At 41.1% G+C, this 14331-nt stretch overlaps 1 protein-coding gene across 2 annotated transcripts in view; it reads right to left on the bottom strand.

Annotated features, from left to right (window-relative positions):
- Window positions 1–14331, bottom strand: part of slf2 (SMC5/6 complex localization factor 2) — a 31820-nt gene that overhangs the window by 14253 nt on the left and 3236 nt on the right. For both annotated transcript variants that reach the window (XM_028970010.1, XM_028970011.1), the window contains exons 2-11: window positions 13526–13554; window positions 13303–13387; window positions 11322–11716; window positions 6936–6966; window positions 4590–5350; window positions 4397–4446; window positions 1457–1555; window positions 1176–1343; window positions 589–691; window positions 383–470 (exon numbers count right to left, since the gene is read on the bottom strand). In XM_028970010.1, the coding sequence (XP_028825843.1) occupies window positions 383–470; window positions 589–691; window positions 1176–1343; window positions 1457–1555; window positions 4397–4446; window positions 4590–5350; window positions 6936–6966; window positions 11322–11716; window positions 13303–13387 (1780 nt within the window). In that variant the 5' untranslated portion in view covers window positions 13526–13554. The remainder of the gene's footprint in view (window positions 1–382; window positions 471–588; window positions 692–1175; window positions 1344–1456; window positions 1556–4396; window positions 4447–4589; window positions 5351–6935; window positions 6967–11321; window positions 11717–13302; window positions 13388–13525; window positions 13555–14331) is intronic.

Raw genomic sequence — 14331 nt, 5'->3', positions numbered from 1 at the left:
TATCTCACCACTTCTACTCCTTGCATTTGGTTGCATGAGGCAGGGAATATGCTTGAGAAGGCCGTTCGAGTGGACTGCAGCGACTCATATAGGGCTCATATACAGGGCTCCCTGCCTGCTGCTGCGATTGGTCAAGCCACAACGAACGTGGTTTCATTGGTGCTTTCACATTTGGTCAAGCCGAGGGTGTACACCATAGTGAGATACTCATCTATGTTATCATTATGTTAAATTCCCATTCATGGATAAAGCCTACACCAAAGAGAAGTTCTCCATTCAAAAATGCTTATAGTCTTGGACTAGATTTAATACATCAACACAAAAATTGATCTGAAAATATTTGTCCAAATGATTTCATTCAACATTACCATAGAGAACATACCAATACTTTCTGCAGCAACGAGGGCTAAGTGCTTTAAAGAGCTCAAGATATCTGCTGATGTGGCTGGGCTCGGATGAACTGACATCATCTTTCAAGGAAAAGGGCACAAAAAATAATTATGAAAAAATAAAGGTACTGTGGTCAAAATACAGATATTCAGTTGCAATAACAGCAGTTTAAGTATGTCAGAACAGGTTGGTGATTACCTGGAAAAGCCATCGAGCAACTTCTGGGTGGCAAGAACAGGAAGTGTAGGCCTTCTTAAGAAGCCCAACCCTAACAAGCATCAAAGCCTGTTCAGGACTTGCCCTGCAAATAAACAAATAAATATTGAAAGCATTATATAAAGCCAGCTCTGAATCCTTATGAGTTTCAATGATGAAATCAAAACTAATGAAACTTTCTTTTCAAACTGCAATTAATAACTTTCAATACATGTTCTCATTGGGCCAATTATAGAAACAGTAAGGAACACAATAGCTGTGCCTTACTACAAGAAAGAAATATTGTTGTATTTACAGCACTCTCCTGTTACAGACAGCTCCCAGGATCCATGGTAGACAGCTCCCAGGATCCATGGATCCAGTTGCCACTACACTTATTAGGTCTAAGCCTATATGAATGTGTTCTTTTGTGTTTTTTTTGTGTTCTTTTTATGATTAATATTTTCGCAGTGAAAAAAGCAAAAGTTCTAGTTAATTTCACCTCACCTTAACAGGTAAATGCATAACCACAAGAGATGCATTAAGATGCGTAAAAAAATAACTGCATTGTTTAACCCATTATCCCATACCTGAGAAATATTGCCAGCGTGGGGTTGGAGGGTGTTGTCTGGAGGGTGGGTTGAAGCAGGTTGCGGTGGCTAAAAAGTTGAGCAAATTTGGACAGAGAGAACACCACCTCTCCCGGGGGAACATCTTTGATTTTTCCGGAGGAGAGGGAATACTTCTGGATTATATTCCTAGTGATGTCAATTAGGTATATGTTAAAAGGTTAACATATATTTATAAAACTTGCCACAATTTCAGTGTGCATCAGCACAAAATAGTGAAAATCAAATCTGCAATGTCATACTTCTGCTCCAGTGTGATATCCTCCTTCAGGCTATCCTGACCCTCCTCTGGGTCAGTATCTTCCAATGTCAGCTGCAGTTTCATCTTGTCCTCCTTCATCCTGTAAGGGAGATTGTCAGATTGATGCAACACTCTTGTTCCTATTTTCCACCACAAATTTGAATGTGACTGAGGCTTTTTAAAACTTGTTAATGTTAATGAATTTCACTTTGCAAAATACACCAAAAAACGTCATCTTATATGCATTATTTTACCATTGCTACACAAAAAATATCAATCTACATTGGCAAGAAAAAGTATGTAACCATTTCATGGTTTTCTTAATTTTAATTGTTTTCTGAATCTTTCATATCTTTATTAAGCACAAACATAAAAAAACATATTGTTAATGGAAAAAGCATTGAATCTTAGTTAATTAAACCTGGAGGCTGATTAAGAAATAAGTTTGGAGGTGCAGACCTGATTTTGACTGAAAAAGTCTACCCAATCTTTTGAGTGGTGAACTACAGGGAGTGCAGAATTATTAGGCAAGTTGTATTTTTGAGGAAAAATTTTATTATTGAACAACAACCATGTTCTCAATGAACCCAAAAAACTCATTAATATCAAAGCTGAATGTTTTTGGAAGTAGTTTTTAGTTTGTTTTCATTTTTAGCTATTTTAGGGGGATATCTGTGTGTGCAGGTGACTATTACTGTGCATAATTATTAGGCAACTTAACAAAAAACAAATATATACCCATTTCAATTATTTATTTTTACCAGTGAAATCAATATAACATCTCCACATTCACAAATATACATTTCTGACATTCAAAAACAAAACAAAAACAAATCAGCGACCATTATAGCCACCTTTCTTTGCAAGGACACTCAAAAGCCTGCCATCCATGGATTCTGTCAGTGTTTTGATCTGTTCACCATCAACATTGCGTGCAGCAGCAACCACAGCCTCCCAGACACTGTTCAGAGAGGCGTACTGTTTTCCCTCCTTGTAAATCTCACATTTGATGGACCACAGGTTCTCAATGGGGTTCAGATCAGGTAAACAAGGAGGCCATGTCATTAGTTTTTTCTTCTTTTATACCCTTTCTTGCCAGCCACGCTGTGGAGTACTTGGTGTACTCCACAGCGTGTGATGGAGCATTGTCCTGTATGAAAATCATGTTTTTCTTAAAGGATGCAGACTTCTTCCTGTACCACTGCTTGAAGAAGGTGTCTTCCAGAAACTGGCAGTAGGACTGGGAGTTGAGCTTGACTCCATCCTCAACCCGAAAAGGCCCCACAAGCTCATCTTTGATGATACCAGCCCAAACCAGTACTCCACCTCCACCTTGCTGGCGTCTGAGTCGGACTGGAGCTCTCTGCCCTTTACCAATCCAGCCACGGCCCATCCATCTGGCCCATCAAGACTCAGCCTCATTTCATCAGTCTATAAAACCTTAGAAAAATCAGTCTTGAGATATTTCTTGGTCCAGTCTTGATGTTTCAGCTTGTGTGTCTTGTTCAGTGGTGGTCGTCTTTCAGCCTTTCTTACCTTGGCCATGTCTCTGAGTATTGCACACCTTGTGCTTTTGGGCACTCCAGTGATGTTGCAGCTCTGAAATATGGCCAAACTGGTGGCAAGTGGCATTTTTGCAGCTGCACGCTTGACTTTTCTCAGTTCATGGGCAGTTATTTTGTGCCTTGGTTTTTCCAGACGCTTCTTGCGACCCTGTTGACTATTTTGAATGAAACGCTTGATTGTTCGATGATAACGCTTCAGAAGCTTTGCAATTTATGAGTGCTGCATCCCTCTGCAAGATATCTCACTATTTTTGACTTTTCTGAGCCTGTCAAGTCCTTCTTTTGACCCATTTTGCTAAAGGAAAGGAAGTTGCCTAATAATTATGCACACCTGATATAGGGTGTTGATGTCATTAGACCACACCCCTTCTCATTACAGAGATGCACATCACCTAATATGCTTAATTGGTAGTAGGCTTTCGAGCCTATACAGCTTGGAGTAAGACAACATGCATGAAGAGGATGATGTGGACAAAATACTCATTTGCCTAATAATTCTGCACTCCCTGTATGTGGGGAAAAAATAATCTGTTGCTGTTAGAAAATGGAATGATATGAAATGATTTTCAATCAGTAGTAATAGTATTGTGTTATGTTTTTTAAAGCCCCTCAGGCTTTGGCTCTCTCTCATCTCATCTACTGTAATCTAAAGGTGTGAACCTTCACTTGTCTCATGATTTATTTTTATTATGATTAGCCATGCATTGGTTATCAGTGCATCACATAAATTTTTCTACATTGCAGTATTTTTTCTACTTCACATTACTTTTTCAAATATGTCAGTGAGATGAGTTATCCAGAGTATAAGGGACCTAGGTGAGCACAAAGTGCAAATTTTTCAAAGGGAAAGTACAAGAAGGTCTAGCAGGAAGTGCACAGTACACACAGGATATAGCTGTCAGAAGAGGAGGTGCTATTCTGAGAATAAAGTTAGATTAGTCAGGACTGATGGTTATGATGACATGTGATTTCTAGTGGAGAGCAGGAAGTAAAAATTGAGGAAAGAAGATGTAGACCCAGTGTCTAGATAGCAATACAGGCAATTAATTAAAACATATGTTGGATGTGATCTCATGAAGATGAGTGAGTACTTAAATATAAATATATTCACCAAATGTTAGTCTTACATTGGCATGACATCTCATGAAATCCACCTATTGGACACAAACCTTGCCAATATCTTTAACAATAGTGGGAATAAGCCAATCAGTGCTTTTTTATATGAACGCTCGGGTTATTCCTGGGATCTATATATTATACTTTATTAGCACAAAACAGTAAAAAAAAACCACAACAATACATTTAAATAAGCTATTCCAGGCAGCTCCAGAAACCCACATTCCAAGACTAATATGTCCTTTCCAACAACAGCTCACCTTTCATTCTTCTTCTTCTCAATAAGCATTTGATCCAAAGTGTTGATCACCTCAGGAAGATAAACAGAGAAAAACAGAAAGAAATAAAAAATATAATCTCTAACGCATCAATTGATAAGGGCAAAAATAAAAAAAAAGGATTTAGGGCGTAAGTAAGTATTTTCGGGCGCAGTAAAAACTAAGTGAAACTCACTTTTGACTTTGTTGTAGGCTGAGAAAAAGTGTCCTTCAAGCATGTGGAAGGTGGTCCATTTAAAAAGTAATCTAAGGGCGGGAGGTTTTCATCATCACTGCTTTCACTGTAGCTCTGGTCAGCATTGAGGGTCAAGGGCGTCAGTTCCTCCTCAAAGGAATCCTGGTTCTCATCATCTGGTTCTGGGGCATCACCTGAGACAGGGCTCCCTTTGGAGGTCATCGCTCCTTCAATCAGGTCTTTACTGGGTCCTCCTAACAAAGGTGTTTTGGGCTGTATTTCTGGAAACTTTTGGCTGATGGGAACTGTGCCAGGGTTTCCAGTTATATCATTAGTAAGGGTGTAATTATTGTTACCAGTAGTGATCGTCTCAAATGAACTATTCTCACAGACACCCACAACACCTAATTCTTGGATAGGGCAGTGCAGTTCTGCAATAACATTGCTATTTACAGAGGAGGAGAAGGAAGATTGTGGTGATGACTCCTTCTTTACTTCAGCTCTATCAATATGTGCTTTGCAAAAACATTTCTCCTTAATGTGCACCACACTGTCTTCAATGCTGCATAGAAAGGCATTCTTTATGTACAATGGTGATGAGCAGTGTGTAGCAGAATCAGGATGTGGGTTCGTGACATTAGGTCTTGGTGCAGGTGAGTATGCATCTTTCTCCAGACTGCAACACCGCTGTTTTCTGTGCTGGTGTACATCTGTATCACTTTCCCGCTGTCTTTTTCCAAACAGACATAACTTATTTTTACCTACAAGCAGAACAAAGTAGATAAATTCAGGACATGATTAAAGTGAATTACTATACTATAACAAACTGGCATATTCAACTTAATTGAATATTGTTATGAAAGCAATTACATAAAGCAGAGTTGTTGAAAAAAAGAGCAGTATTTACAATCTGTTCTGTTTCTGTTCTTTGTCTGAACAACTAACATTGCAATAGAAAGCTTCAGTTTTACACATGTATTTTTATAACAATTTCAACTCAATTGTAACATTAAATTATAATAACAACAATAGATCTTAATGTGTCTGTGCTGCACTCAGTCAGAGAAGTGAGAAGTCTAGACCCGTCAGATAGACAGAGCAGATATAGCAACATGTTAGAGCTTTAATCGGGCCTTAGGACTGAGCCTGACAAGTACACCTTTTCAAAAGCCCGAATCTGACATTATGCCAGACAACATGACTGTACCAACATGCTATGCATGTGTTATGAGTCATTTATAATTTTTTTGCACATAATTTTTTCAACACCTCAGACTTTGCTTTGTTACATAAAAAATATTGTCATCAAATAATTAAGTAGCGCTATGTTTGTTCATATTTCATCATGCAGTCCTTCCTGATTTTTTAAAATCATTTTGACTTTGTTGGACAGGGCACCAAACAGGCTAGCAGCGCCCCATGTCATTTCCATGTTAGAACCCAATCGCAGGCATGGAACCGATTGGGTGAGTGGTATAGATTGGCCATTGACACGCACACTGCATGTGATAGATTGAATGCTTGTTTTATTTGGGTCTGTCTGCGGTATTTTTAAGACATTGAAACTCTAGATTTATGGATCACTAGTCATTTTTAATTATATTTAAGACTTTATTTTTTGGAAACTCAAAATTTAGACTTTTTTAAGGATACGTGGAAACACGAAAAAAACTAATGTGTCCTGCTGCAAGTAGGCACAGGTGACGTGACTGTCATTTTTGTGAGGAGCGAATATTTCTGCAGTAGGACTTTATAATCAAAATCTCTTCCATTGGCCAAATTTATATCAAATACCGTTTATATTGCGCAGTCCTAAGTGAATATAAAACACTGGACTGGCCAAGTGTCCTCTCTCCCTGCTGCCTCTCAGCAACAGGCAGCAGCAAACAGATCAGGCCAAGAGGATCATCTAGTTTAACTCTGCCTATAGTATTTCATTAGAAATTGACATTGGTCAGTTTGAAGGCTTAAAAAACTTGCACTTTAATATAAATTTTCTTTTTTATTTAATTTATCAGCTCAGTGAAGCACTTTAAGCACACATTTTCATAAGTAAAATAAGTTAATCAGACTGTTAATCATTTACACGTCAATATTACAGATTTGGACAGTGATAAAAAATGGAACCTGTAAAAATGCAGTGTTAAATGCAATGAAAACCAAAATTGTGTGCACCTAACTCTTGTGCTGGTGCACATTAGAAAATAAGTTTGTAGACCAGTGCAAAAAAAATGACCTAGAGCCCTGGTTTGGCACCATTACAGTCAGCACAGCTCATAGTTGTCTAATATAATAATGAGTCACTGATGAGCAAATTGTGTGATCAATGAGGACAGCACTGATTACCTGATGGGATCTTCTTCCGAATGAGAGTGTGCTGGGGGGAGGGGGAGAAAATGAAAAACATGACATTTCCACATTAAAACATGAGGTTATAAATAGATATAAAACATTTGAAATTCTAGGAAAACTAGAGATTTGGCAAATGACTATTCATGTATTCAAACAAAACAGAGAAGAGAGAATTTAGACACAGCCTTCCCAGGATGTATCAGCAGTTTTACTGTGCTAAATGATTACACAAGTCCTTATGTCAATTTCCTCCTCCTTGAACCTTCACCTTATCATGGTGGAGGAGTTTGAGAGCCCTAATGATCCTAGGAGCTATGTTGTTTGGGGCACATTGTGCCCCTGGTAGGTTCTCCCATTACAAATTGGTCTTAGGTAAAGGGTGAGACAAAGAACGGTTCAGAAGACCATTCATGTTAGGAAGAACAAAGAGCCAGTGTACCCGTCCCGGAGGGTTACCGGGGTCCCACCCTGGAGCCAGGCCTGGGGTTGGGGCTCGTGAGCAAGCGCCTGGTGGTTGGGCTTTCGCCTGAACTGGATACATGGGCTCATCCAAATGTGAACCCACCACCCGCCGGAGGAACATGAAGGGTCCGGTGCAATGTGGATCCGGTAGCAGACCGAGGTGGGAGCTTTGGCGGTCTGATCCCCGGACAAGGAAACTGGCTATTGGGACATGGAACGTCACCTTTCTGGTGGGAATGGAACCGGCGGTACTTGCTAGATATAGTCGGTCTCACACATAGCATTGGCTCTGGAACCCAAGTCCTTGAGAGAGGTTGGACACTCTCCTTTGCGGGACAGTGGAGGACTAGTGGTTAAGGAAGCGGCCCCATAATCAGAAGGTTACCGGTTCAAATCCCGATCTGCCGAGGTACCACTGAGCAAAACACCGTCCCCACACACTGCTCCCTGGGCACCTGTCACTCGTGGGTGATGGGTTAAATGCAGAGGACAAATTTCACTGTGTGCACCGTGTGCTGTGCTGCTGTGTATCACAAGTGACAATCACTTCACAGCACTTTGCTGGAGTTGCTCTGGGTGAGAGGCAGAGGGCTGGTGTTGGCTTTTTGTTAAGCCCCAAGACTCTCAGCCAGTTTGTTTGTTTACCCCAGGGGACGAGAGGGTAGCTTTCCTGCGCCTTCGGGTCGGGGAATGGGTCCTGACTGTTGTTTGCGCTTATGTGCCAAATAACAGCTCAGAGCACCCACCCTTTTTGGAGTCCCTTGGAAAAGTTTTGGACACTCGGGTGAAGAGCGGAGCTGTCAACTGACCACCACCTGGTGGCGAGTTGGATAGATGGCAGGGGAAGATGCCAGATAGATCTAGCAGACCCAAACATATAGTGAAGGTCTGCTGGGAATGCCTGGCAGAAGAAGATGGTCTTCAAATCCCACCTCCATCAGAGCTTTGACCGCGTCCCGAGAGCAGTAGGGGACATTGAGTCTGAATGGACCTTGTTCCACACTGCAATTGTTGAAGTGGCTGTTGCTATCTGTGGTCGCAAGGTGGCCAGTACCCCCCGTGGCGGTAACCCACGTACCCACTGGTGGACACCAGAGGTTAGGGGAGCAGTCAGGCTGAAGAAGGAGGCCTACAGGGCATGGCTGGTCTGTGGATCTCCAGAAGCAGCAGACAGATACTGGACGACTAAGCGGGGTGCAGCAGTGTCAGTCGCAGAGGCAAATCTCGGGCATGGGAGGAGTTCGGTGAAGCCATAGAGAAAGACTACCGATTGGCTCCAAAGCAAACGGCAAACCATCAGACGCCTCAAGAGAGGAAGGCAACAACTCGCTCACACTGTTTAGAGTGGGGATGGGGAGCAGCTGACGTCGACCGGGGCTATATAGTCGGGCGGTGGAAGGAATACTTTGAGGAGCTCCTCAATCCCACCAATGCGCATTCCAAGAAGGAACCAGAGCTGGGATGCCTAGGTATGAACTTTCCAATATCAGGGGCAGAATTGCTGAGGTAGTCAAATAGCTACACAGCGGTGGAGCCCCTGGGGGTGGAGATCTGACCTGGGTATCTCATGGCTATGGATGTTGTAGGGCTGTGGACATCAGGGGCAATTCCCCTGGAGTGGCAGACTGGGGTGATGGTCCCCGTTGTTAAGAAGGGGGACCAGAGGGTGTGTCCCAACTATAGGGGGATCACACTCCTCAGCCCCCTGGAAAGGTCTACTCCAAGGTACTGGAGAGGAGGGTCCGATCATTTACATTTAAGACATTTGGCAGACGCCCTTATCCAGAGCGACTTACAACATGCTTCCATGTTACAATCAATGAAGTGATCAATTCTGGTTCACTAGGACCCCCCAACTAAGAATACAATCTTTTTATTCACTCTATTGTAGTTTCGATACATAAGCAAGACATTAAGAAGGTTATAAATTAATCTAAGTATTCTCTAAAGAGGAAGGTCTTGAACTGCCATTTGAAAAGGTGCTGTTCTGACCTCAAGGGGAAGTTCATTCATCTAGGTAAATAGCAAGATCCTGATGTGGTGCGGAATCTGCTGGATGTCATCGGCATAACAGTGGTAGGATAATCCATGTGAAGAAATGACATCACCAAGTGATCTTGTGTAGAGGGAGAAAAGGACAGGATCGATCAACAGAATCGGCACCCTATGGGGGGCGCTCCAGGAGTATGGGGTGGAAGGGCCTTCGTTAAGGGCCATTCCGTCCCTGTACCAGAGGAGCGCGAGCTTGGCCCGCATAGCCGGCAGTAAGTTCCCGGTGAGGGTTGGGCTGCCCTTTGTCACTGATTCTGTTCATAATCTATATGGAGAGAATTTCTAGGTGCAGCCATGGTGTGGAGGGTGTCAAGCTCGGTGGCAGGAGAATCTCATCTCTGCTTTTTGCAGATGATGTGGTCCTCCTAACTTCATCAGGCTCTGACCTTTAGCTCTGGCTGGGTAGGTTTGGAGCCGAGTGTGAAGCAGCTGGGATGAGGATCAGCACCTCCAAATCTGAGACCATAGTTCTTGACCAGAAAATGGTGGCTTGCCAACTCCAGGTTGGGAAAGTGGAGGAGTTTAAGTGTCTCGGGATCTTGTTCACGAGTGAGCGAAGAAGGGAGCAGGAGATTGACAGGCGGATTGGGGCAACGTCTGCAATGATGCGGACACTGAACTGTTCTGTTGTGGTGAACAGAGAGCTGAGAAAGCAAGGCTCTCGATTTACCGGTCGATCTATGTCACCTATGGTCATGAACTTTGGGTAATGACCGAAAGAACAAGATTGCGGATGCAAGTGGCCAAAATGAGTTTCCTCCGTAAGGTTGCTGGGCGCAGCCTTAGAGATAGGGTGAGGAGCTCGGACATTCGGGAGGGACTCGAGAGGAGCCAGTTGAGGTGGTTCAGGTATCTGGTTAGGATGCCTCCTGGACGCCTCCCTGGGGAGGTGTTTCGGGCATGTCCTGTCAGCAGGAGGCCCCCAGGTCGACCCAGGACACGCTGGAGAAATTATATCTTCGGTCAGGTCTGGGAATGCCTTGGGGTCCTGCCGGAGGAGCTGGTGGAGTCGGCTGGGGAGAGGGCTGTCTGGGATTCCCTACTTGGGAAGCTGCCTCCACGACCCGGACCCGGATAAGTGAAGGAAGACGAGGATGAGGACAATTTCTATGTTCAGACTCAGATGTATTACCATGAACAAAGCAGTGACCACCAAAACAGTGGATCAAAGTGCTATGTAAAACAAGAACTGTGTGACATATGAAGATGTGACATCCCGTTGTGTTGTGCTGTGTCAGTTTTCCTGTATTATTTTCTGTCTCTCCCTCTCCCTGTGTGTGCAAATTGGATACAGCTGGAAACTGAATTGTTTAAGTTGGATAATTAATAATACTTGAATTGATTATTTATATTTTCTTTTTAATACTTTGTACCTTTGTACTTAGATGGATTATAGCCCGGAGTACACCATTTTTCTTTTTTTTAATAGAATAAAACTAAGGACAAATAGGTTAACCTATGTTTGTGAAGTTGTATTTTCATGTAGACCATAAATGTATCACAGAAGGATTAAATGAGTTCGTAACAGCAAATTGCTTGCTCATTTTAAGAGGCCTTACATGCCTAAGAGGCATTAGTTGTTTATAAAACAACGATTTATCAGAGTATTCAATGAAAAAAAAAAGTACTCGATATTCAATAGTTGCAGCCCTAATGCTGTCTGTTTAACAATAATGCTTATAGTTATGTTTACAATATGTGTGATAGCACATCACACATGGAACAAATCTCGATACATCGAGTATATTCGATATATTGCCCATTCAATAGTACAGTTCTTTAGCATTACTTATCTTGAATTGTCAAGGCAAGAAATGGAAAAACAAAAAAACAATTAACAGGATCCAATAAGTTAAATTTGGGTACCTTCAGGTTCTTTTGCTCTTTACTTATAGAATCAGTGTCCTCCACATTGAACGAAGGGCCAGGCTTAGATGCAGATGTACACAAATGTCTTTGCTTGGAAGTGTTTTTGCCATTTAAGTTGCTACTGTGGTGCAGCTTGGAGGAGTCACCCTGGCGCTGGAGTACTACAGTACAATGGTTCTGAAAGTCCTCTGTCCTTTGTGTTGTTTCTGACTGAGACCTGTTGGTTTGCAGGGGTAATTTTGGCTGATTTTTTAATGTCGTGGTGGTGAAAGTAGGCCTAACAGAGGTCACTGGAGTCCTGATGGCACCTTGCTTTGGGTGAGCAAATGTTTTAGTGACATCAGACTTGCAATGTCTCTTGGACGTTGGGCCCAGAGGAATAAATTCTTGCACTGTAAAAGGAAAGAATAGTAATTGAATGTCTCTCCTTTTACCTATACATTTTGAAATGTCAGTGAAATATGTTTTTAGCACTATTGAAAGGGTGGAATAGTTTTTTTTATGTTAAGAATAGCCAGCCACATCCTTATGGAATGCTGTGCCAAAATGGCAAAAATAGACGATTACATAAAAAAGTATAATAAATTGTGTCATTTAAATAATTGTTTACTAAATGGGAATTTGAGACATTGTTAATTAATTCAATATGACAATAATGCTAAAAAAAAAAAACATGTATTAATTAATTAAATAAGTCATTGAAGTATTTCTCAATTAATTTAATTTGAGCATACTAAACACATCATGAATTACTTCTATCTGTCAGTCTGGCCTATCAAAGTAAGTGGACAGGAATAACATTTCTTAATACATTACATTATAGTTTTTATTACTGAGATATTATGTATTTTTTAGTTTGTTCTCCAATTTAGTGTATAACTATACTTACTGGCACAGTAAACTATGGTGGTGAAAATGATAAAGCTTGCCAATAAAAGAAAGGGCACTAAGAATGTTCAATCTGGAGACAGGATTAGCATTATCTTCCACACATACTGAAGCAGAAGCATGTGTGGCTTTTATGTGCAAAGTAATTTGACCCAACAACCTTCTGAATACGGGCCGCTGCCTTAACCGCTAGGCTACCGCTGCCTCAATGTAACACTGCAACAAATGTAACACCGTTAAATGCATTTCTCTACTCGAAAATAAATGTATCTGCTGCACAAATGTCAGTGCAATTACAATTATTCACAAACCCATAAACGTGCTTGTTTCACAAATGCCAGGTAACAAATCAAATGTCAATCAAAAGTTTTTAGCCAATCAAATCAATTGATGTTTGTGAGTATGATTTAATGGTGACAACATTGCACTACATTCGTGCTTTTGGTACGAACTGCGAAAACACAAGTTTCCCAGGGAAACTTTCATTTAAAATCAGTAGAAGCACAGTTAGTACCACAAAACACCACAGGATTTTCCTTTATATTCCTTTATAACACCGTTAAATCATAAATCAGTTGATGTGTGAACTTTGGAGACATTTAATTGGCTACCTGGCATTTCTGAACTCAGCAGCGTCAGTTTAAAAAATCCACAAAGAAATGTAAGGTTAATCACAAATATATACAATGATTTGTAACCGCAGGTTTATAGGTTTGTGAATAAATGTAACTGCATTTGTGAATCACATGATTTTGTTGTTTTTTTTTTGGTGAGAAATGCATTTTGGAACGATATTACATTTATTTGTAAGTCATGAAATATATTTGCCAATGGTGTGATATTTATTCATGAATTTTAAGCACTTCCTCCGACATTGAGTGGTAGTAACCTAGTGGTTAAAACACATGCCTATGAACCAGAAGACCCAGGTTCAAATCCCACTTACTACCCACTTGTGTCCCTGAGCAAGACACTTAACCCTAAGTTGCTCCAGGGGGACTGTCCCTGTAAGTCCTGATTGTAAGTCACTCTGGATAAGGGCATCTGAAAAATGCTGTAAATGTAAAATGTAAATGACATTGTGTCTCACCTATAGAGTTAAAGTGCTGTTTGAGGTTACTTGAGGTCATTTTATCCTTGTTGGAAAGTGAAGGGGGTGTATCCTGGGTGGTCATCTGTACACATTAAAATGGAAGTCAAGCATTTCAGGGAATTTGCAACATAACCCACATCATAATAACCAATTCCTATCACATGTAGTCAGACACACTCATACATGTTTACATCTTTGGTAAAGGAACATTCACATATACCTGTGTCACAGTCCACGTTAGCTGGGTTTCTGGAACAAGAGGGTATAATTAGATTTTTAAAAAGATTAACCAAAAGGGGATAAATGATAGACAAGATAAATGTCTGAATAACGTCCATGTAATAAACCAATAAAATCTGATGGAGTTGGCTTCATCTACAGTCCCTGACAAAAGTCTTGTCGCTTGTGTACAAATTGACCTCAAGTGCCGCTGAAATATATTTCTAAATGTTTTATTCCCAACAGCTTTTTTAATAATGTTCCAGTACAAAATGAAATTGTCAAAAAGTATTCTAATATTCAAAGCTTGGTAAAGCCCATTGTGTCAATTTTTGCAAAGAAATAAGTGTTGTTGTCTTGTCATATGAGCTTCACATGTGACAAATAACGGATCAATTAGGTCTCATGTGTGTATAAAAAGAACCCCAGTACAGTAGACCTTCACATCACTTCACTTTCACAACTTGACCTCTCCAAACATGCCAAAGATTCACCCTGAGACTAAAGTGTTGATTATCAAGAGGCTGAAGACCAGATCCCACTACTGATGTGGCAGGCACCTTCAATGTCTCTCAGTGTCAAGTATAGAGGATTAAAAAAAGTTTTTGAAGAGACTGGAGACATTTTTGACAAGCCCAGGTCAGGCAGACCCCGCAAGGCAACTGCTCAAGACCGTTTGTTGGCTCGAAAAAAATCCAAGGCCAGCCGATTTTCCACTGCAGCAGAGCTCCACAAGACCTGGTTACCTGAAGTCCCTGTGTCAACCAGAACAGTTTGTCGGATTCTGTATCGAAATGGCTTTCATGG

Source organism: Denticeps clupeoides, chromosome 2, assembly GCF_900700375.1.
Source record: "Denticeps clupeoides chromosome 2, fDenClu1.1, whole genome shotgun sequence".
Classification (NCBI taxonomy): Eukaryota; Metazoa; Chordata; class Actinopteri; order Clupeiformes; family Denticipitidae; genus Denticeps; species Denticeps clupeoides.
This window is presented reverse-complemented; position numbering and strand designations above follow the sequence as displayed.